This window comes from Neoarius graeffei, chromosome 9 (assembly GCF_027579695.1).
Source record: "Neoarius graeffei isolate fNeoGra1 chromosome 9, fNeoGra1.pri, whole genome shotgun sequence".
NCBI lineage: Eukaryota > Metazoa > Chordata > Actinopteri > Siluriformes > Ariidae > Neoarius > Neoarius graeffei.
In genome coordinates this window covers 63,443,174-63,468,240 of record NC_083577.1, presented here as the reverse complement: position 1 = coordinate 63,468,240, position 25,067 = coordinate 63,443,174, and the positions used below count along the sequence as shown (strand labels likewise).

At 43.1% G+C, this 25,067-nt stretch overlaps 1 protein-coding gene across 4 annotated transcripts in view; it reads left to right on the top strand.

The window, feature by feature from the left end:
* The window catches only part of LOC132891931 (FERM, ARHGEF and pleckstrin domain-containing protein 1-like), a 135,504-nt gene that overhangs the window by 72,487 nt on the left and 37,950 nt on the right, over positions 1-25,067 (top strand). For 3 of the 4 annotated variants that reach the window (XM_060930070.1, XM_060930071.1, XM_060930068.1), the window contains 6 exons: positions 1,290-1,385; positions 1,577-1,743; positions 4,526-4,594; positions 12,546-12,621; positions 18,442-18,598; positions 23,605-23,774. In XM_060930070.1, the coding sequence (XP_060786053.1) occupies positions 1,290-1,385; positions 1,577-1,743; positions 4,526-4,594; positions 12,546-12,621; positions 18,442-18,598; positions 23,605-23,774 (735 nt within the window). The remainder of the gene's footprint in view (positions 1-1,289; positions 1,386-1,576; positions 1,744-4,525; positions 4,595-12,545; positions 12,622-18,441; positions 18,599-23,604; positions 23,775-25,067) is intronic. The other variant, XM_060930069.1, reaches the window with a different exon arrangement.

The window sequence follows — 25,067 nt, the reverse complement described above, 5'->3', positions numbered from 1 at the left end:
AAACTTGAAAAAAAAATGTTTCCGATTTTTCCCTCAAATCCACATTCGTATCCTATTCGTTCCGACTTTGTTTGAAAGATGGCAGCCTCGGATTTGCATCTTTACGCCTCGATCACGGAGGCTGCCATCTTTCAACTCTTTGTTTGAAGCGAGCGCATTCATTGGTTGTTACAGAGCGATGGGCCAATCATGTACCTCGTTTCATCTCATTGACGCAATTACGTCATTGAGATGAAACGAGGTACGTGATTGGCCCATCGCTCTGTAACAACCAATGAACGCGCTTTGATAGCTGTACGTAAGCTCGCTTCAAACAGAGTTGAAAGATGGCAGCCTCCATGATCGAGCGTAAAGATGCAAATCGAGTTAAAGAAATCGACAGAATAGTGAAAAACAAGTTCCGCTGGGAATGGTTGGAGAAAGAGGTTGCTACAGACGTTGGACATGAGACTGTGAGACATTTGTTCAGCGATTTCGTTCTTTGGGGAGAGGGCAGAGGTCTCTGGCTGTCAAGTTTGGGGATGCTGGGACCTCCCCTGCCCGAGCTACGAGCGTCCAAAGTCGGGTTGGAGCCCGGAATAGAAACGAAACCTAAGCGGAGTGCCGCGGCTCGCCTCGGGGCGAATTACGTCCCAAGGCGCGGGGCTAGCGGGCCCTGCCGCGCTGGTTCTTTGGGGGGGGGGGTGAGTGAGTGTGTGTGTGTGAGAGAGAGAGAGAGAGAGAGTGTGTGTGAGAGAGAGAGTGTGTGTGAGTGAGAGAGCGCGCGCGAGTGAGAGAGAGCGCGAGTGAGAGAGAGCGTGAGAGAGGGAGCGCGCGTGCGAGAGAGAGCACGCGAGTGAGCGAGAGTGTGTGTGTCAGAGTTGCATGTTGACCATTAAATTGGCTTGAATTTGTTAATCATGACAAGTTTTTTCTTGTGTGTTTGCTTGCCATTTTAGTACAATTTTTAAGTCAGAAAACCCCAAAACCCAGGAGCTTCAGGGGGCTTCCCCCCCCTTGTCCCCCCACCAGGGTGCTGCCCTGGACCAGCTGGGGGCCTGCGGCCCCCAGACCCCCGGCTAAAATTTTCAGATAATTTCACCAGCCCCAAATCACATCCCTGTATTTATCGTTGTAGTTATAGTTATCGGTATTGTAACAACTGGAAGGTCTTGATTAGTCCACTCAACCTTTTAAGACCTGTACCAGTAGTACAGTAGAATAATGCCCAAATGGTAAAAATATCCAGTACTGTGCACAGAATCAGTGCCCTAAGTGATTTATGGATAACGTGTTGTGTGTTTCTGCAGGGTCACACCAAGATCAATGCCTTTAACTGGTCTAAAGTACGTAAGCTCAGCTTCAAGAGGAAGAGGTTCCTTATCAAACTCAGACCAGATCTCAATGTAAGCGCTTCTGCCTGAGCATCCATGCTATATGTTTTCTCACACTGCCATTTCTGCTAACATAAGAGCAGGATCGATTGTCATGTTTTTTTCCCCAGTCTTGTTACTTTTCATATTCTCTGAATAAAAGTGTGGCACTACACATGTTTAAGTGTATTGTCTGAGCAGATATGAATCTGTTGTCTCTGTAGCAGAGTGCGTGTCAGGACACTTTGGAATTTGTGATGGCAAGTCGGGACTGTTGTAAAATCTTCTGGAAGATCTGTGTGGAGTACCATGCTTTCTTCAGGCTCTTTGAAGAACCCAAGCCCAAACCTAAACCTGTCCTTTTCAGCAGAGGATCGTCCTTCAGGTTCAGGTGTGTGTCACTTCCACAAAAAGCATTGCCTTTGTGGTAGTGCTGGGAGGTGTGTGGATATAAATAAGTACAACTTTGTGGATAAAGATTTTTAAATGCTATTTCTATCATAGTTTGGTAAAACTACAAAGATAACTGGTGCGTTTTCTTTAAAATGTTGGACATGCAGTAATGGAGTTGGAGAGAGGAAGCATTTTTGGCTGTTTTAACCTCCTAGGGCTTAGCGGTCACATGCGTGGACAGCACTTTATGGAAATTCGGAACAAGAATCCACATATGTGGACATACTTTTTCTCTAAAAGTACATCTTATCAAAAGATGATGCTTAGTTTTTATTCTAATCAGGTTCTAATAAGCCCAAATAGCAAAGAGAAATAAAAAAATGCATGTAAAAAAACAGCTTGGGCCTTAGGAGGTGAAGACCAGTTTGTGCACTTGGCATTGAGTGACGTTAGATAGATAGATAGATAGATAGATAGATAGATAGATAGATAGATAGATAGATAGATAGATAGATAGATAGATAGATAGACACACACACAGTGTCTTGCAAAAGTATTCATCCCCCTTGGTGTTGTCCTGTGTTGTCGCATTACAAGCTGGAATTAATATGGATTATTGGAGGGTTGGCACCATTTGATTTATACAGCATGCCTACCACTTTAAAGGGGCGCATTGTTTTATTGTGACACAGACAAGAAGATTGGGGGGGAATCTGGAGTGCGCATAGGTGTTCACCCCCTTTCTTATGAAACCACTAAATAAGAGCTGGTCCAACCAATTCACTTCATCAGTCACATATAATTAGCTGATTAAGACCCTTCTGTGTGCAGTCAGTGTCACATGATCTGTCACATGATGTCTGTATAAATCACCCTGTTCTGGAAGGATCCTGACTCTGCAACACTACTAAACAAGCAACATGAAAACCAAGGAGCCTCCAAACAGGTCAGAGACAAAGTTGTGAAGAAGTACAGATCAGGGTCAGGTTATAAAAAATATCCCAAACTTTGAATATCCCAGGGAGCACAAATTAAATCCATTATAGCAAAATGGAAAGAATATGGCACCACTACAAACCTGACAAGAGAAGGCCGCCCACCAAAACTCACAGACCAGGCAAGGAGGGCATTAATCAGAGATGCAACAAAGACACCAACGATAACACTGAAGGAGCTGCAAAGATCCACAGCGGAGATGGGAGTATCTGTCCATAGGACCACTTTAAGCCGTACACTCCACAGAGCGGGGCTTTATGGAAGAGTGACCAGAGTAAAGTCATTGCTTAAAGAAAAAAAATAAGAAAACATGTTTGGAGTTTGGCCAACAGCATGTGGCAGACTCCCCAAACACATGGAAGAAGATTCTCTGGTCAGATGAGACTAAAATTGAACTTTTTGGCCATCATGGGAAATGCCATGTGTGATGCAAACTGAACACTTCCCATCACAGTGAGTACACCATTCCTACAGTGAAGCATGGTGGTGGCAGCATCATGCTGTGGGGATGTTTTTCATCTGCAGGGACAGGAAAGCTGGTCAGGACTGAAGGAAAGATGGATGGCACTAAATACAGGGCAATTCTGGAGGAAAACCTGTTTGAGTCAGCCAGAGGTTTGAGACTGGGACGAAGGTTCGCATTCCAGCAGGACAATGACCCTAAACATACTGCTAAAGCTACACTGGATTGGTTTAAAGGGAAACATTTAAATGTCTTGGAATGGCCTAGTCAAAGCCCAGACCTTAATCCAATTGACAATCTGTGGCATAACTTGAAGATTGCTGTACACCAACGCAACCCATCGAACTTGAAGGAGTTGGAGCAGTTTTGCCTTGAGGAATGGGTAACAGTCCCAGTGGCTAGATGTGCTAAGGCAAAGATACGTTGCCAGCTATGGAAAAAAATGGTAGGAATAAAAATCTTTGTGGGGGGAACCTACTGGAAAATGTACTCCTTGACTGAATGCAATGTATGAGCTCCCAGTCAGAGATACAGTCTTGATATTTATTGAAACTTGATGTCAAACAGCTGTCTGGTTACAACTGTCAATCCTCCAATGAGCTAGTTTTATATGAAACTGTTGTGAAATATTTTCCGCAATATATGTTAGTAAATAATCCCACATTTAAAAAAAAAAAAGAAGGCAAATTAAATAAGTACTGGGTAATAATCCATCTGTCTTATGTAAATAAAGATGCACATTTCATTGTCAAGTGTTTGAGTTGCGTTGCACTTATGATCGGGTTCCCTGTGGCGGTACACATTCGTTATTTATTTGTATGTATTTACGTCGTACGGTTGCAAAAGCCGTCAAAAATTAGGTCGCTGCATTACCATATTCTCTTGGGTATAGAGCTTCACTCCGCGCGCTTTGCACGTGGGGAGCTCTGCGATTCTGACTGCACCTCCTCATGCCAGTAGGGATCTATTCTACAGAAATCCTCACATTTAGAGCAGCTGTGGGTCTCTTAGATCCATCTATTAGTTCTATATTAAGCATGGCTTTTTTTTGCATGTGTTCTCTTGTGAGCTTCATTGTAGTTTAAATGTCTGTGGGAGGGGATGTGGAGAGAGAATCACAATGTGGTGGGGTTTTTTTTTGTGTGCGCGTGTGTGAGAGAAGCACCTTATGTTTACAAAAGACTCCAGTAATCCGTTTGATTTCAATTCAAGTCCAAACAATATTTGAGTAGTCGATTTAGTCATTTTCATTGTGGCCATATGCTGTATAATAGCTTCTTGTCTTCATGTCTTTAACTGTGTAATCGTTTCTGTCCCTCAGCGGCCGGACTCAGAAGCAGGTGATAGATTACGTAAAGGAGGCGGAGTTGAAAAAGCATCCTTTCAACAGGTGAGACTAATCACAAGTGCCTCATCAAATCAAACACCGCAGAGGTCACAACCTACAATTAGTGCTTGTTTGAAACTCGGTTACAGTCGAAAGATTCCGTACTGTACACCTTGGCTGAAGGTAATCACCGTCAGTTTTTCATAACTCCATATATTTCGTGTTACTAAACATTTTCTTTTGGCAACTCGGTTAATCTTGGGCAAAAACTGCGGACCTTCACAAGTCCTGTTGCTCCGACAAGGCACGACAAGCATCTGTACAAACAATTATATGCAAATTAGTGCTGTCAAGCGATTAAAATATTTAATCGCGATTAATGTCGCGACTGTCATAGTTAACTCGGGATTAATCGCAATTTAATCGTACATTTTTGTCACATGAAAAGCCATTGTAATTCTCTTATCAGCATAAAGTGAATGGGCTTGCTTTGTACCAATTTTATTTTTTATTTTTTTATTTTTTATTGCAGAGCATAACACGTCTTGTCACAGCCACTGACATCCATAACTTCCATATTAGATGAGAAAACCAAGGGATGAAAAATAAAGTGCATATCACTGTGAAAATAAAAAAATGTTTTATTTCATGGCCCTTTTCCACTACCCTTTTTCAGCTCACTTCAGCCCGACACGGCTCGCGTTTCGACTACCTCAGAACAGCACGACTCAGCTCGCTTCAGCCCTGCTTAGCACCCAAAACTCGCACGGTTTTGGAGTGGGGCTGAAGCGAGCCAAACCGAGCCGAGTGGGGCTGGGGGCGTGAGGAGACACTCCCCTGTGCACTGATTGGTGAGGAGGAGTGTCCTTACATGCCCCGCGAGCACGCTGGGATCTGTAAACCTGGAAGAAGAAGAAGAATTACGAATTACGAGAATTTCTGAAGCCTTATGCGCCTCGCCTCATCTATACACTCTTGCCAGTATCTGTTGGCGTTGTCGGTGACAACAAGCCACAGCACCAAGACCAGCAACACTAACGACTCCATGTCCTCCATGTTTATTGTTTACTATCCGGGTCGTGAGACTACCGCTTAAAAGCTCACTGATGTCACTGTTTGCGCCGCCTAACGACATCACGTGACGTCCACCCACTTTCGCTAACTCCACCCAATGTGTCCACCCACTTCCAGCCAGCACGGTTCAGCGCGGTTGTAGTCGAAATGCAACCCCAACAGCCCCACTCAGCTCAACTCAGCACGGCACGGCTCAGCCCAACTCAGCCGCGTTGGTAGTGGAAAAGCGGCATTACTCTTCATTAGTTTCTTTTGAAGAGAAGTATTTGCCATAAAAGAAGAAAAAAACAGATAACAAAAATAAAAACATCCATCATACGTTCAAAAACGTTCATCATAGTGTGGCACTGTATTATCTAATTCTCACTGCTTATAACTCTACACCTACCCGGTGGAGATGAGCTGGGAAACTGAAGGAACAGTATTGAAAAGTATTTTTCCAGTCTCACCTGTGAAAGGTAATCCCATGTGATCTCGTTTGGACGGTAAACCTGTTGGTACAGTTAAACGCAGCACGTGAATGAGGCATCTTTATTCTCGGGTACTGTCTAGACGCTATACCAGAGACGGTTGAAGAATCTCCACTTTGCCACATCCAATATGGCGGCAAGGATGTTTGTCTATGCCTTTCTCCATCACTCACACGTTCTCTTATTGAAGCAGCGCGCGACAAGCCTCAACAGGAACTACAGGTGACTCGCAGGGCCAAATTAGAATTTGCGTTAACGGCACTATTTTATTTATTTATTTTTTTATCGCGTTAAATTGAGATCGCGTTAACGCGTTATTATCGCGTTAACTTTGACAGCACTAATGCAAATATAAACATCTTGGGACAGGACAACAGACACAGCATTGTTTAGGAAAGAGGCACAAATGAACTCCCAGGGACAAACGAACTGTGGGTCAAAAGGTTAAACTGAACCCCAAGACGACGACAAAGGAACTGGTGAAGGAGTTGGAGACGTTACCCGGAGTTAGGGTTGCCACCCATCCCGTAAAATATGAAATCGTCTTTTATTTGGCAATTAAATCTTGTGTCCCGTATTGAACTGATACGGGCCGCGATTTGTTCCATATTTTCATAATGTCCAATACACATGTCTGTCTCACACATATCAACACTAAATCTAACAATAACGAACAAAATAAAACAGGAAATACTCCGTTGCGGGATCTACCCAGGACACAAACCCCTGCACTCTGTGTCGCGCTCTGTGCGTCTGTGTCTGACTGCCTGCGTCACTGCGTGTGGTGCTGTCACAGTTGCCTAGAGACAGACAACACACACCGGCGCTGCTCAAAAAACCCGGGCCTTTTCAAAATGTCTGCTGCACCCGGGACTCCACCACGTCCTCAAAAGCGTAAACGCTTACAAAAATACAGACGTGAGTGGGAAGAGGCACATCCTTGGCTGGATGGCGTGAGTGGAGACGACTACAGAGCAAACTGTAAAGTCTGTCGGTGAGTGTTTTCAGTGGCGTATGGTGGGCTGTCTGACATTAATAATAAGCAGACATACACGTTTGTTGTGTGTTTGTTGTTTTTTGTTCTCTTTTTTTCCTCCCTAAGTGAAAATGTCCCCAAGGTTCACATGAGAGTCCCTACGCCAAGAACAGTTATGCACTTACATTTACAGTGATATTAAGTTCTCAATATATTTTGATTATATTTTAAAAGTTCGTTGTTGCCCACTTGTACATTATACATTTTTACAGCATTGGCAATAAAGCATTTCAAGCTTTAAGTATGAGTAATTGCTTTCCTGATCACCCCTTTACTAAAAACACCTACAAAATAAAACATACCACTGCTGCGGGCACCCCACCCCATGGGAGTCGTGCCCGTGGTGGTCATGGCCCCAAGGAGCCGTGGTGGGCATCCCTTATTTTCATTTCTGAATGGTGGCAACCCTACCCGGAGTTGGTATCAAAGTATGTACATCTATTATTAAGAGAGTTCTACAGTACCATGGCCTGAAAGACTGTCGTGCAAGGAAGAAAACCAGCCATCACAAAGCCCTAACCTGAATCCCATAGTTTGGCACATCAGACGCTCGCTGGCCGTGCTGTGAAAATTGCGCATGTAGACGTTCATCTGAGTTTCCAAATCTGTCATTGCTTAACTCTTGAATTTTGTCTATCGTGAATACTGTCGTTAAAAAGATTATCTCTGCTTTCCAAAGAAATTCATCTCATTAAGATCTGTTCAGTACTTTGGGAGTAACGGCAGGTTGAAGTTGGTACAACAGAGTAAAAACTCTGCTCGCGGGATGTCGGGAAAATGCCGGCGTTTTTTGAATCACGGGAAGGCGGTCCGGCTCTCTCTCTCTTCTGATCGGTTTCTGACTGGATTACTCGTGAATATCAATCAGATATAACTTTTATAGAGATGTTCTCCAGCTCTTACTGTTTCTGATGAAGCATTCAGCAAAATTTTCCATCAGCTAGTTTTGATGTTCTGCTTCACGGGAGACTTTGAAACGAGTTTTCACAGCTTTACCTACTTATTTTTTCAAATCAAACTGATTCATGTAAATAAATAAGTATTTTAGAATATAACCGTAGTTGTTTTGAAGAAAAATATCGAGATCTTGGTGGTCGGAATGATATTTAAAAAAAAAAAAACCTGGAAGTCAGAAACACGAGTGTCAATTTCAATTCCGTTAACTGAAATTGTTTATTGGATGTGGAACACACAGTATTTTCGAGGTTAGCCTTGAAAGCTGTGACTATTAATTGAAAATTCTTTCATATAAACACTAGTAGGCCCTACTTAGAAATACAAAGGCCTACAGAGCACAAAAAGGACGTGAGAAATAATATTTTATTACTTTATTTTGATAGAGAGTGGTATATGTGAGATATTCAGTGCTTATTTATGCATATTTTATAATTGATTTTTTTTCCTCTCCTTCTTTGTGATGTATAAATGAGAGTTAAGATCAGCTTTATATTGCACAAATAGTCATTTGGTGAAACTTTGAAGAAGAGAGTGTGATGATTTAACGTTTTACCTAATTAGCATAATTAATACTAATTAAATTCCAATTTGCAAAATTGGTTTTTACTAATTTTTCAAACTTTTGTATTCAGTTTGCAACCATCTATGCACCTGCCAATTTCCATGTAAATATCTTGAAAATTAAAGTTATTAAGAACAAAAACATTTGATCTCATTCGTTAATGAGACCCATTTTGGGCCATGTGATCCTAATACAGTCTTTGATTGGTAATATCTCAAGAATGGGTAAATCTGTTTTAATTCTGCAAAAAGTATGTTGTTTAGCATTCAGTTCTGAATTCAACGAGAGCAGTTTCAAGCAATTTAAGAAGGTGGAAAGAGTACTTTGAGGATTAATTAAATGCGGAGAATCCAAGAGAGAAAAGGTCAGATTTGTTGGAGACAGCAAATCAGGAAGCAGAGTCGGTTAGTAAGGACGAGGTGAGGGCAGCCATGAAAAGAATGAAGACTGGGAAAGCAGTCGGACCAGATGGTATCCCGATTTGAGGCTTGGAGAAGTTTGGGTGAGACGGCTGTGGAGTTCCTAACGAGATTGTTTGTTTCATAAGATCTTAGAGAACGAGAAAATGCTGAATGAATGGAGAATGTGTGCGCTAGTCCCAATATACAAGAATAAGGGAGATGTACAGAGTTGCAGTAATTACAGAGGAATAAAATTGATGAGCCACACCATGAAGCTATGGGAAAGGGTATTGGAGGTGAGATTGAGAAGAGAGGTAGCAATCTGTGAACAGCAGTACGGGTTTATGCCAAGGAAGAGCACGTCAGATGCAGTTTTTGCTTTAAGAATGTTAATGGAGAAGTACAGGGAAGGCCAGAGAAAGCTACATTGTGTGTTTGCAGACCTGGAGAAGGCATACGATAGAGTGCCGAGAGATGAGTTATGGTATTGTATGAGAAAGAGTGGAGTGAATGAGAAGTATATCAGAGTGGTGCAAGACATGTATGAGAACAGCGAAACAGCAGTGAGGTGTGCAGTTGGAATGACTGAACAGTTCAAGGTGAAGGTGGGACTTCATCAAGGATCTGCTTTGAGTCCTTTCTTGTTTGCCATAGTGATGGATAGCTCCTTTCACCATGGTACATGATGTTTGCGGATGATATTGTGATATGCGGTGAAAGTCGAAAGGAGGTTGAGTTGGGTTTGGAGAGATGGAGGGATGCATTGGAACGAAGAGGACTGAAGGTGAGCAGAGGCAAAACAGAATACATGTGCATCAATGAGAATGGGGATGAGAGTGTAGTGAAGATGCAAGGAGTAGACGTAAAGAAAGTTGGTGAATTCAAGTACCTGGGGTCAACTGTGCAGGAAAATGGGGGCTGTGATAGTGAGGTGAGAAAGAGAGTGCAGGCAGGGTGGAGCAGTTGGAGAAGGATTTCGGGAGTCATTTGTGTTCCAGCAAAAGTGAAAGGTAAGATGTATAAGACAGTAGTGAGACCAGCTGTGATGTATGGATCGGAGGCCGTACCCTTAATGAAGAGACAGGAGGCAAAGTTGGAGGTGGCGGAGTTGAGGATGTTAAGGTTTGCGATGGGAGTGATGAGGTTGGACAGGATGAGGAACGAGCACATCAGAGGGACAGCACATGTGGAGAGCTTGGGAATTAAGCTAAGAGAGATGAGACTGAGATGGTATGGGCACATCCTGAGAAGAGATGCAGAGCATGTTGGAAGGAGAATGTTGAGGATGGAGCTGCCAGGCACACGAAAACAAGGAAGGCCAAAGAGGAGATACATGGATGTGGCGAGAGAGGACATGAAAGTGGTAGAGAAGGATGCGGAGGACAGGGAGCAATGGAGACGAAAGAGCTGCTGTGGTGACCCCTAATCGGGAACAGCCAAAAGAAGTAGTAGTAGTTTCAAGCAATTTGAATTTTCACCTGATATGCCTACCCATAGAAAGTTTGTGGACTGAACTGAAATCATGTTTAAGTTATACCAGTTCTGTCAGGATGAATGAGCAAAAACTTCCAGCAAAGTATTCTGAGCAGTTAAGTCCATACTACCAAATATTAAAAAAATGTATGTACAGTGGTGCTTGAAAGTTTGTGAACCCTTTAGAATTTTCTATATTTCTGCATAAATATGACCTAAAACAACATCAGATTTTCACACAAGTCCTAAAAGTAGATAAAGAGAACCCAGTTAAACAAATGAGACAAAAATATTATACTTGGTCATTTATTAATTGAGGAAAATGATCCATTATTACATATCTGTGAGTGGCAAAAGTATGTGAACCTCTAGGATTAGCAGTTAATTTGAAGGTGAAATTAGAGTCAGGTGTTTTCAATCAATGGGATGACAATCAGGTGTGAGTGGGCACCCTGTTTTATTTAAAGAACAGGGATCTATCAAAGTCTGATCTTCACAACACATGTTTGTGGAAGTGTATCATGGCACGAACAAAGGAGATTTCTGAGGACCTCAGAAAAAGCGCTGTTGATGCTCATCAAGCTGGAAAAGGTTACAAAACCATCTCTAAAGAGTTTGGACTCCACCAATCCACAGTCAGACAGATTGTGTACAAATGGAGGAAATTCAAGACCATTGTTACCCTCCCCAGGAGTGGTCAACCAACAAAGATCACTCCAAGAGCAAGGCGTGTAATAGTTGGCGAGTTCACAAAGGACCCCAGGGTAACTTCTAAGCAACTGAAGGCCTCTCTCACATTGGCTAATGTTAATGTTCATGAGTCCACCATCAGGAGAACACTGAACAACAATGCTGTGCATGGCAGGGTTGCAAGGAGAAAGCCACTGCTCTCCAAAAAGAACATTGCTGCTCATCTGCAGTTTTTATAAAGTACATGTGGACAAGCCAGAAGGCTATTGGAAAGATGTTTTGTGGACGGATGAGACCAAAATAGAACTTTTTGGTTTAAATGAGAAGCGTTATGTTTGGAGAAAGGAAAATGCTGCATTCCAGCATAAGAACTTTATCCCATCTGTGAAACATGGTGGTGGTAGTATCATGGTTTGGGCCTGTTTTGCTGCATCTGGGTCAGGGCGGCTTGCCATCATTGATGGAACAATGAATTGTGAATTATACCAGCGAATTCTAAAGGAAAATGTCAGGACATCTGTCCATGAACCGAATCTCAAGAGGTGGTGAGTCATGCAGCAAGACAACGACCCTAAGCGCACAAGTCGTTCTACCAAAGAATGGTTAAAGAAGAATAAAGTTAATGTTTTGGAATGGCCAAGTCAAAGTCCTGACCTTAATCCAATTGAAATGTTGTGGAAGGACCTGAAGCGAGCAGTTCATGTGAGGAAACCCACCAACATCCCAGAGTTGAAGCTGTTCTGTACGGAGGAATGGGCTAAAATTCCTCCAAGCCGGTGTGCAGGACTGATCAACAGTTACCGCAAACGTTTAGTTGCAGTTATTGCTGCACAAGGGGGTCACACCAGATACTGAAAGCAAAGGTTCACATACTTTTGCCACTCACAGATATGTAATATTGGATCATTTTCTTCAATAAATAAATGACCAAGTATTATAATTTTGTCTCATTTGTTTAACTGGGTTCTCTTTATCTACTTTTAGGACTTGTGTGAAAATCTGATGTTGTTTTAGGTCATATTTATGCAGAAATATAGAAAATTCTAAAGGGTTCACAAACTTTCAAGCAGTGTAAACACTGGACCAACTGAAAATCTGATTTATTTACGCTTTAATTTAATACATCTCTCGTAGCTGTTATTTTGAAATGACCTCTTATGGAAATGGAGTAGATACCCTGTTTGGAAACGTATGGTAACGTAAAATGTGTGTGGTTGTGAAAAATCGAGTGAGTATCTTCAGCCTTGATTTCTATAAAGGTTTGTCGTTCGCTGTAGGTGTTTAAGATGTCAATTTGATTGTGTGTGTGAACCACTGATCTGATACATGCATCTGTGTGTCTGTTTTGCAGGAAACACAGTAAAGTTCAGTACAACAGCGGTCTGTCTCCCCTGCCTTCTCCCGCGCACTCACAAGTGACAAATCAAGTAAGTCTTTCCCTGCCGCTGATTCCTTATCTCACTCTTCCATTGGACAGTGAGCTATGTTGCAGTGCAGCTACTAATCTGAATCTGTATGTGGTTGAGTCCCTGCGCCTGTTCCACATCACACAACCCTACTCGTTATTCACTGTATGAGGAATTCCTAAAGGAGAACTGAAGTCATTTTTAAACTTGCTTTATTTCTTAATTAACGTGTTATTCAATTACGTTTTCAAATTTAGTAACCTTATATCGTGACTCGTATTGGCAACTAATTGCAATTAAATATTATACTTATCGGCCGATTCGGTTTTTAGCCATGTTGAATTTAGTTCGTTTGGTCCACAGCAGGCGTCGCTTATCTGCGCAATCTTCAAGAGACTCGTGCGAGACTTCGAAACGTGAAGTGTCAGCCAGGTGTCAGTGCCGCCATTTTGAAAACTGTTTTCCAAACGAAATATTGCACAAAAACGAGTTTAAATGATGATTACTGCCTACTTTTTTCAAACTTTCCTGATTGCTATCAAAACAAACAAAACTTCCGGCTTGATCACGTCATCATTCGAAAGAGGGTGCGCGCGTCTTTTGACAACGTCGGCAGATGTCGGTCACTTTGATTTCCGTTGTACGTTTTACTTCCGTCCTACGATGTCTCGCACAGGTCTCAACGAATCTCGTTTACGGCCATTGCTTTGACATATGGACTGATATATTACAGAGCATATTTCAAACAGGGCGGCACGGTGGTGTAGTGGTTAGCGCTGTCGCCTCACAGCAAGAAGGTCCGGGTTCGACCTTTATTTACAAATTGTAAATAAAAACGGAATGCAATGATGTGGAAGTTTCAAAATTCCATATTTTATTCAGAATAGAACATAGATGACATATCAAATGTTTAAACTAAGAAAATGTATCATTTAAAGAGAAAAATTAGGTGATTTTAAATTTCATGACAACAACACATCTCAAAAAAGTTGGGACAAGGCCATGTTTACCACTGTGAGACATCCCCTTTTCTCTTTACAACAGTCTGTAAACGTCTGGAGACTGAGGAGACAAGTTGCTCAAGTTTAGGGATAGGAATGTTAACCCATTCTTGTCTAATGTAGGATTCTAGTTGCTCAACTGTCTTAGGTCTTTTTTGTTGTATCTTCCGTTTTATGATGCGCCAAATGTTTTCTATGGGTGAAAGATCTGGACTGCAGGCTGGCCAGTTCAGTACCCAGACCCTTCTTCTACGCAGCCATGATGCTGTAATTGATGCAGTATGTGGTTTGGCATTGTCATGTTGGAAAATGGGCGGCACGGTGGTGTAGTGGTTAGCGCTGTCGCCTCACAGCAAGAAGGTCCGGGTTCGAGCCCCGTGGCTGGCGAGGGCCTTTTTGTGTGGAGTTTGCATGGTGTGCACGTGGGTTTCCTCTAGGTGCTCCGGTTTGCCCCACAGTCCAAAGACATGCAGGTTAGGTTAACTGGTGACTCTAAATTGACCGTAGGTGTGAATGTGAGTGTGAATGGTTGTCTGTGTCTATGTGTCAGCCCTGTGATGACCTGGCGACTTGTCCAGGGTGTACCCCGCCTTTCGCCCGTAGTCAGCTGGGATAGGCTCCAGCTTGCCCGTGACCCTGCAGAACAGGATAAAGCGGCTAGAGATAATGAGATGAATGAGATATTTCAAACACTCATAACTTGCTATAGCAGTGACAAAATAGCTATCAAAAATGCATTCCTATATTTAATAAAATGAATTTTGATGATTTAAAAAAAATTTGCCTTCAGTTCTCCTTTAACAGGTTTTGGGGTCATGAAATTTTAAATGTAAATCCTAACAGAAACACCAGTGGAGGTCTGATTTACCTTCTAACGTTTTTGTTTTCTGTGAAATGACAAAGCAGCCAAATGAAGGATCTTTTTGTGTTCCCCTGTGTATTTACCGGGAATGTTCTGAGACGCTACTCGGGGCTCCAAGCTAGCTTTTTCGCACTAGTCACACTGGTGCGCCTTACTGAAAATTTTAGGAACACTGGCACAAAATTTAGAGACACCGCTTAAAACGACATGCAAGCAACACATGCTACATGTAGCCTTTAGCATCCGCAATCTTTGTCGGAGTTTTTCTGTTGCCCCTGCCTTTCTAGAGAACATCACACATCAAACGTATCACACGTTGATCTGATTTGGTTCTCGTGTGGTTCTCATTCGCATGAAGTTGAGAATTCGCCATCTCAATTTTGCTTGCCTCAGCACATTACGATGCAACTTTATTAACTTCCTCCCCCAAGGGATTTTCAGAAATGAATTTACAAAAATAAGTTAAACAATATATAATTGTAAAAGCATATGAATATAAATATAGGAGTATTAAATGTCATCGTTCCTTAAAAATTCTTTCGCACTCCTCTTGAAAGCGCATTCGAGTTTCTAACTGTGTTGGGTAAAGAGCTCTACGATTTGGGTCTGCGGAAGAAGGAGGAGCGTTGGAGTGTCTTTGTGCAACACCACGGTATATTGATGATGTCCTTTCGTCTTGTGTTGTAAATATGTGTATCAGATCTCTTGGCTCATTTCTGGCTGAGGTAATCGGGCACCATTCGATTTTAAGCATTTGTACATCACGATCATAGGTCGCGTTAACCGACAATTGTCCGTCATTGACGGATTTTTTTTTAGCTATGACGGAAAAATCTGAAGGCCGTCGGTCATTTTGACGAATGTTTACCGTTACCATTACCAATAACAATAATAAAACATAATGAAACACACAATTGAAATGATTGGCAAGTTGTGGCAGAGTTTTCTTACATACAGTATACATAGTCTTCGCTGCCGTCACTTTCAATCTGAGCCGACGTTGCGGCGAGTCTTGATGTTCAGTGCATAGGCTACTCATGTATACATTGTAGCCACTGCACAAGGCTGTTCCCCCTTTCGCGCTCCTGACCGCGCTCTGACTTTTCTAACCACTAGCACAGTGAGATGGATTAATGTTTCCCTTCTCTGCAGAAGACACGTCATTTTTGCTATTAAAAAAAGAGATGCACTGGGTTGTTTGTGTCGTTTCCCTGCCTGTACAATAGCGCTCATTTAGGCTAGTTGTTTTCTTGTTTTTAAAATGAAACAAATGCCGATTTATTGTATTCTTCCCCAGGAAGCTTAGGAACATCACTGCTCGAATATCTGCTAAACTATCATTTTAATGAGAGCACGGGTAGACTAACTAACATTTAAACATAACTTCGCTTTATTTAAGACCTTCCGTGTCAGGTTCCAGGCTCCGCCGAGCCGAGACGCGGGGTGCAGCTGCACCACTGGTGCAGAAAGAGCGCATGCTGCAGGATTTCCTCCCTATGAAGAGAGTACTAGCAGGGTCGGGAAATCCAACTTTCAGAGGCTCTTGCCGGCTTCTGATCACTTCCCTGGGAGAAATGTTTCCCGACTTCAGAACTTTGGCTGAAGTGGCGCTGGTTATTCCAGTCTCCAGTGTCGCAGCAGAGCGCGGGTTCAGCCTTCAGAATAAAATTAAAACGTCAATGAGAAGTCGTCTGTCCGAGGCAAAGACGCAAAATTTAATGACAATTGCCTCGGCAGCAGTCTCCATTGACGACTTTGATTATGCACAAGCGAGCTCCCAATTTAAATCCATGCGGGCCAGAAGGAAGGTTTGAGCTCACGCAAACAGGTCAAATTAGATCGTCACTTAAATCGTTGTAGTGGACTGTTCATATTTGAACTGCAATTGTCTTGCTACGTTGTAAAATAACATTGTTCATGCGGTATGCCCATTAAGGCACAACAGCCGCAATGTTTTTAGCGGAGGGAAAATGGGTTCACAAGTGACCGAACATCAGAATCTCTGTTCATCTTTTTGCATCATAAATACATAAATAAATGATTAAATAATACAAGCTTGTTCTGTGAATTAATTTTTAAATGAAAGAGTCCATGAAAACACAAGTTATTAAATATATAGCATTTATAGCCTATATACATTGTCATTTAAAAGTTAAAATCAAATGACAGATAATAATGGACAGTGACGGAATTTTTACGACCCTGTCCGTCAAAATGACGGACAATGAAAAAGTCTAACGTAACCACTGATCACGATAACATCACGAAGTCGTAGAAGTTGCTCAACTGATAACCACTTTAGTTCCTTTAACGTGGGTGAAATGTGATCAAACTTTCTTATCCCTGTTCGAACTCATGCAGCCAAGTTGTGTAGAAGTTGTCTGCATTCGCTCCTGTAGGTCTGGTCTGTGCGATTCCATACCTGACAGTGGCTCGATAACTCGGTGAAAACAATCTGGTGGAGACATCGAATGTGTAAATAATTTATTATTTATAAAAAGTTATTTATACAGTCGATGGGCTGAGATAATAACTAAACATGTTTGATATGTAATGCCAATATCATGTGTTGTTTTTTTTTATATGATTAAATGCGACAATATAATAACAGACACAGAATTGCTGAACTTAAATGGACCTCTATTTTTAACGCTGTTTAAATTAGATTAGATAAAATTTTATTGATCCCTTTGGGAGGGTTCCCTCAGGGAAATTAAGATTCCAGCAGCATCATTACAGATAAACAGAGAAAAGAAATAGAGAAGAACTTCTAGATAAATTAAATTAAGTATTTACATATACAAATATAAAAAGAATAAGATATGGGGAAGAGAGGAAGGGGGGTGAAAAGGGAAAGAGGGGGGGCAGCGGGAGAGATATTGCACATTGTCCGGTATTGCTTATTGTTAGGCTAGGCTACTGCTCCTTCCCGTCCTCTGTCCTTCTGTTCCCCCTCCTCCCCCCCAGAGAGGAGTTGTACAGTCTGATGGCGTGAGGGACAAAGGAGTTTTTGAGTCTGTTCGTCCTGCACTTAGGAAGGAGCATTCTGTCACTGAACAGGCTCCTCTGGTTGCTGATGACGGTGTGCAGAGGGTGACTGGCATCGTCCATGATGTTCAATAGTTTGTCCATAGTCCTCTTCTCTGCCACCGTCACCAGAGAGTCCAGCTTCATGCCGACCACAGAGACTTCCAGCCTGGATGTGTCCTTCTTGGATGTGCTGCCCCCCCCAGCACACCATGGTGTAAAACGGGACACTGGCGACCACAGACTGATAGAACATCTACAGGAGTTTCCTGCAGATGTTAAAGGACCGCAGCCTCCTAAGGAAGTATAGCCTGCTCTGTCCCTTCCTGTACAGTATAAGTGATTGGTGTCGCAAGTCCAGTCTCTGGAGCCCTGCTAATACTGAAGATGACTCTGCCTAAGAGTCCAATGGAAAAGCGATAGCCAGCTGGAGTACATCTCGAACTGCATGTTGTGGTTATAAATACTGTTCCAGTATATGAAGGTGCTAATTGTGGCATTCTCTTATGACTTATTTAGGACAGTAGTATGTAATTTGGAATGCAGCCCAACTGTTTTTGGAAAACAGTTGGGCTGCATTCCAAATCACATCCTACTTTTACTTTGGAAGTAAAAGTAGTGTGCGATTTGGAATACAGCCCAGCTGTTTTCCAAAATAAAAATAATATGCGATTTGGAATGTAGCCCAACTATGGGTCCCCCTCCCCCCCCAAAAAAAATAATGGTTGTCTGACGTGAGTGATTACTATTTTCATATCCACCAGTTAGTCTGGGTTCTGCAAATTCAGTACCCAGACAAGGGAATTAAATTCAGCCAGCGTGCTTGGTTACAGTTTGGGTCATTTAACAGTGGAAATAATGACAAAATTACACAGTAGGATCACAGGTGTGTATAAATGCGCATTATTATGCAAGTAAAAAGTAATCTCTCTTGCTTGCTCTGTCTCTCAGGTCGATGGGCGAAGCTGGAAGGAGTCGGCGTTGGTAAGCTCTGAGGATTCGGCTGCGTTGAGGATCCGTGGAAGCCCCCCTCCTTCAGTTCAGCAGAATGACGGCGTGTTATCTGAAGCGTGTATCAGGCAGCAGAGTGACGAGCTCAGCACTGCAGGTGTCGCGTCCCATGCTGCGAAAGGCAGCTGCTCCTCAATCCCGTACATTGACTGCAGTGATGCAGAGATTAGTGAGATGGAAGTCAGAGGTCGAGTCAGTAGGTCACACTCTCGCACGCCTCACAGACATGGCTCTCTTGGGCACTGGCCAGGGCACGATGCATCCCGCCCATGCGAATTTAAAGCCAGTCCAAACAAGATTAAAGACGGAGAATCTCCTCCTGTCTCTCCTGTCACTCATACCCCACCCCCTCACTATCCCAGTCCCACTCAAACCTCTAGCTCCACCTCTCACAGCCAGAACTGTGACGTTTATGAGTGGTCACTGTCTGCAGGTGGGGCTCGTGGAATACTCCATAGCACGTTACTGGATGAGCTGGCGACGCACAGCCCTGGTCCTATACGCCATCTCCCAGGAACCAGGAGCTTGACCTCAAGCCCCGCCCTTTTCTCCTTTCATAGAACAGGATCTCTCAGCCACACCCCGTACAATGGCCACGGGCAGCACGAAGGCATGGATGGCTTAGCTATCAGTGGGCGGAGCTTTAGCCTGAGGTCAGCTGCTCAGGAGGAAAAAGGCAGGTTCTTCAGCAGCTGCTCTGTAAACATGGCAAAGTGCCAGAATGTAGGGAACCGTTCTGAGACTGATCCGCTGATCCTGAGTCAACCACGGCCCGTTTTATCCCGAGCTGAAAGAATGGCTGCTCTCGAGCGCCGCATGCTGGCCAATGGCCTTTCTCCTCTTGGCCAAGCCAAAGGCAGTGCTAGCTCTCCACATCGTCGCAACAGTGCCATGCACATGATTGACGGTTCTACGAGCAGTGGTACCGATACCAGTGACTCGGAGGAGATGGAGTCCGTTGGTTCTTGCAGCCAGTCGCTGGGCTTTGCGAATCCTGCGGCGCATAGCTCCTCCCCTGTTTCACACCTCCCCAGAAACAAGATGTCATTTGGCAGCCTGCAGTTGGATGAGGATGGTGAGGGAGGGGGTGTGGATTTCAGTGATGAGGAAGGAGCACAAGTGTTTAACTGTTAGTGCAGAGGGTTCAGAGGTTCACTCACTAAGCAGCGTGTGGTCTAGGGTTCTGGGAGGAATGGCCGGAGCAGATGCTTGGCAAGAGGATTTATTTCTCATGCTTGAGGCAGCCTGTGTGTACAGGTATGTGTCACACTCCCACTTGGTGTGAAGTGTGCACTAACGATGACTGGCACAGTGATCTGTGTGTATCTCTCTCTCTCTCTCTCTCTGTAGTAGCAATATTGTGCTTGATTATTGTTCTGTGATTATAGCAAGCATATCTCTATCTGTGAAGAGAGCGAATCGTTTACTTAGTGCCAAGTCCTTTGTTGGACCCCTCACGAAAACTGTAGATAAACGAACCAGCTGGATTCGAATCAGTTGTGTTGAGTGAAGCCAGGCATTCATGTGTTTATGAATCAAGCTTGTGATGTGGGCTTTAGTGTTATGGTCTGGGAGTTCTTCCACTCCGCCAGAGGCCTTCATGTGTTTCTACTAGCAAAGGAATCGCTGAAATGATTTCTCCAACCCAATAACGCACACCACGCACGCGTCCTTTAGCCGATTTTGCATTTTCATTAATGTAAAGAATGATGTTTGAAATATTTGATCGTAGCACTTAGCTATTTTGAATAACCGTAGAGCTTTTTAGAAGCACGAATGAGGCTGTGTTTAGGAAACGAATTGAAGAAATGTCTGTGGCGTAACGTTCATCTTTTTAATGATTGTAATGATGCTCTTTTCTAGAGAACACATCTGTACATGACTGTGTAATGTGAAACACGTAACACTATAAGAATGTAGCTTGTTTTTCAACTTTTCTCATATATCTTTAATCCACTCCCATCCATTAATTTAAAGACAAATCAGAAATGGCTGTGAATTTACATAGAGTTTTGATAAACCACACAACATTTAGCCAGATTCCCACGTTCGGGTTGATCTCTTGATGGGAGACTGTGCGTGTTTGTTTATTGGTCATGTGTTTTGTATTTGTAAACCTGGCTTTGCTTTTGTTAACTAGTTTTCTTTATAAGCTGTTCGTGTCCTGATGTTGGTATGATTTGGCAGAGCTTACGCAGAAATGTCCTGTGATGCATCATTTCCTGGTGTAGTATTTGGCACCAGTGGACATCATAAATCAGTGGTGTATAATGCAGTGATTTAATATTCATATAGCCCTGACATTCTGGTATTTCCAAATAGACATGTTTGGAACCCTGGAGCCTTTTCACAATCTTTAGGCACCTTTCCATTTGAGGAACGGGGCCTGATTTTTGTTCCTAGTCCAAAGTTCATGGAACTTTCCCCCCATTTCTGCTGCACAGTAGTTAGTCTGTTTATCTGTGGATCAGAACTGCCATACCGAACACTGATTTGGTTGACGGCTCTCCATCGCTGTTCCTCGCTACTTTAGAATTCTTGTTTGGGGGGGGGCGTCGTGGCTCAGGTGGATAAGGCGCCATACCATAAATCCGGGGACCCGGGTTCGATTCCGACCCGAGGTCATTTTCCGATCCCTCCCCGTCTCTCTCTCTCCCGCTCATTTCCTGTCTCTACACTGTCCTATCCAATAAAGGTGAAAAAAGCCCCCAAAAAATTCTTAAAAAAAAAAAAAAAAAGAATTCTTGTTTGGTCCAACAAGCAATTACGAAACCTTGGTTCCAGCTAAGCTGTACAGTTTTGTGATGCTGTCGTGTTTCACAAGTCGAGAGTGTATTCTGAACCTGCGTGCAGAGGCATGCCACTTGCATCAAACCTCATAAAAAGGCTGGAAGCACGAAATCCTCTTTGTCCGTTAATGTGAAAATTCTACTTGCACAAAACAAAAACTGTTTGCTTCGCTGCCATGGTTCTTGCAGTATAGCGGGACCAGAAGCTCGTCCGCAAACCATGCAGTTCTCGTTCAGCCCAGTTCCAGAAGAGTTTAGTCTCCTCTCATCTCATTATCTGTCGCCGCTTTATCCTTCTACAGGGTCGCAGGCAAGCTGGAGCCTATCCCAGCTGACTACGGGCGAAAGGCGGGGTACACCCTGGACAAGTCGCCAGGTCATCACAGGGCTGACACATAGACACACAACCATTCACACTCACATTCACACCTACGGTCAATTTAGAGTCACCAGTTAACCTAACCTGCATGTCTTTGGACTGTGGGGGAAACCGGAGCACCCGGAGGAAACCCACGCGGACACGGGGAGAACATGCAAACTCCGCACAGAAAGGCCCTCGCCGGCCCTGGGGCTCGAACCCGGACCTTCTTGCTGTGAGGCGACAGCGCTAACCACTACACCACCGTGCCGCCCGAGAGTTTAGTTTATCAAAAAAAAGGGGGGAATTTGGTTAGCACTTGTCTTTTAACTTCGTTTATGATCACTTATTAATATGGTAATAATGCAAAACCCAGTGACCGTGTCAGGAGTAGAAGAGCAGAGCACATTACACTGTCGTATTAATATTGATGTCCCGCTGTGTTCCTGCCTGCCACTCCCTCTCTGTGACTTTTTGCTCCCGCTGTAATCAGTCCTAACCTGGTTCACCTATTCCAACACTCCGTTTAAAAAAAAAAAAAACACGAAAGAAAGAATGACAAACACAACTCTCACCAAAAGTAACCAGTTTGGCACCCCTTTTTTTTTTTTTTTTTTTGTTTACTGTAATTTTTATTTCAAAGGTTGGGTTCTGTTTCCTTTCTGCTCCCATGGGTTCTGGGTGTGTTCCTGCACAGGCCAAAGCTGCTTGAGCTTGTCATTTCCATCACTGTCATTTATGATCAATAAATGCTCCTGTTATTTTCTTTTTTCTTTTCTTAACTGTTTGATGGAATGGATGAATGAATGGCTGTGGGATTTGCCTTTGTAACACACTGATGCTGGTTTCTAAGGCTTAAACTGCATGCTTTCCCTTCTCTCACTGCTTTTTCCTGTTGTACGTGTCAAGCAAAGACCACAGTCATTTCAGGCACTGCTTCCTGTTTCTCATATGGATGTATGTTAAAGTGACATTGAAACTGTGACACCATTTATCCACTAAATTTTGCTCCTTGAGCTTTTTTTTTTTTCTTTCTTTCTTTCTTTTCAACATAATCACTGTAAATTTTTATGGTGTAAGGGCATTGTCTTGTGCATATACACTCATGCAGAAACGCACGTGCACACACACACACACACACACTCTGTCTCTGTGTCACTTTCAAATTCACACACTCGCTCATTCAGCATCTGTGGTTTTCTATTGGCTTTCACTACTGACTTTTGAAGCCTGTTTTGTTTTTCTTATCTCTTCTCTTTATAAAACTATTTCAACACTATAACACTGTATACAGCTGTGCTCTAGTGTCAATAAAGTTGGCCTTTACGAATTTGGGCTCAAGAATCTTTTCTTAAAGATTGTTTCACCATCATCCTAGATTGTAGCCCCCCCCCCCCCCCCCCCCCCCCAAACTTGTCTTCGTGTGTGCCGTTAGTGCATGAGTCAGGCTGTGTTCATGAATGCATGTATATACATTCAGTGTATACATCCATTAAGCATGGTGTTTGTGATGCATGTGTAGGCTGTCCGGTGGTTGTCATGGCTCCCCACCATTGCACTGTATTAGGGTGTGTGTGTGTGTGTGTGTGCTGTCTCGAGCTGCTCTCTTGGCTGTTTTGTTTTAACATGGCTACGCAGCAGACAGGGAGCACAGGAGGCGCTGTTGGGCAAGTACTGAGTTCACTCTCCTGGGTGTTAGGGATAGAGACTGGAGTGTAAGTGGCCATACTTAAACACTGCTAAATATTCAAACATGCACACAAAACACAGATGTTTTGCACAAGAACTTTGTATTTCTATAGGCAGACAGAGTCCGTGACGAGAACAGTGAGCCACATGAGATTCTTTAATATATGCTTATATCATATAATGATTAGAGGGAGGCTGAGTGTTTTGTTTAAACCTCTTTCTTTCTCTCCTCCCTTTCCGTCTGGCTATTTTATCTCCACCATACAGTAGAATTACCAGATTTGTCCATGTCTCTGGTGAACGGTCATCGCCGTGCGCATGAGCTGAACGGTGCGAGTCCAAGCCCGGATGATCAGCAGCCATCACCGCTCACTTCCCCGCTCCTGAACGACGCCGGCACTCTGCGCACAGATGATGAAGAGGAAAATCGGAGGAAGGTGAGAGAGCCAGCACCATTTCCAGCAGGTCTGTAACACATGCTGCTGGAACACATGAACTTTTAAATGGGATATCTCTAGCTGCCGCATCTGTAGAATACAGTGGTGCTTGAAAGTTTGTGAACCCTTTAGAATTTTCTATATTTCTGCATAAATAGGACCTCTAAAACATCAGATTTTTACACAAGTCTGAAAAGTAGATAAAGCGAACCCAGTTAAACAAATGAGACAAAAATATTATACTTGGTCGTTTATTTATTGAGGAAAATGATCCAATATTACAGTGGTTCTCAACCGGGGGGGCGCGCCCCCCTGGTGGGGCGCGGAGGTACTCCAGGGGGGTCGCGAGTAGGCTTCATGTATGGAGGGAAAAAAAAATCTGGGGCTAACAGGCTATAGTAGCTAAGCAGATGCAACACATTTACCCATGTCAAAATGCAGGACATTGGACTATTACATACAAATCAATACTATTATAAAATCTATCATAAAATCTTGTGTGTGTGGCCGCATCAGTCGGGGGAACTGTGATATGTTCCCAAGCCTTGCAGACTTTATCAGTAATGCAGGCACTTCCCACGATTTCTCATCTGTCTTTCAAGCAGCGTCAGAGCACCTGTCGGTAATGAGAAAACAGTTTGCGGCATACTTCACAGAGGATTATCGCTCTTTTGCGTGGGTACGAGATCCATTTGTGTGTACTGCTGACGAACTTCCAGTTGACATGCAGGAACAGCTTATTGAGCTGAAGAGTGACAGTAGACTTAAGGCAGTCTTCACCTCATGCCCTCTTTCGACATTCTGGGCAGCACTGATGCAGGAGTACCCGCAACTGTGTGACGTAGCCTTGAAACTGCTCATCCCATTCGCATCGACCTACTTGTGTGAGGCAGGATTTTCAAAAATGACTGCGCTCAAAACGAAATATCGCAATCGTGCGCAAATTGAGGATGACTTGAGACTGTGCTTGTCAAACATTTCGCCAAGAATCGAGGATCTTTGTAAGGCAAAGCAGGCTCAGGTCTCGCATTAACGCAAATGCAGATCACAAAGGCACAGTTAAAAGTAAAACCTAAATTCACGCCTGGTCCCAATTCCCAATGATATCAATAGCCAGCTAATGATAAGCCTAATAAAATACCTAATAAAAACACTAATAATAATAATAATAATAATAATAATAATAATAATGATGCCTATTAATAATAATAGCATAATAATAATAATAATAATATCAACAACCAACAACAGCAATAATAATAATAATAATAATAATAGGCCTAATAATAATAA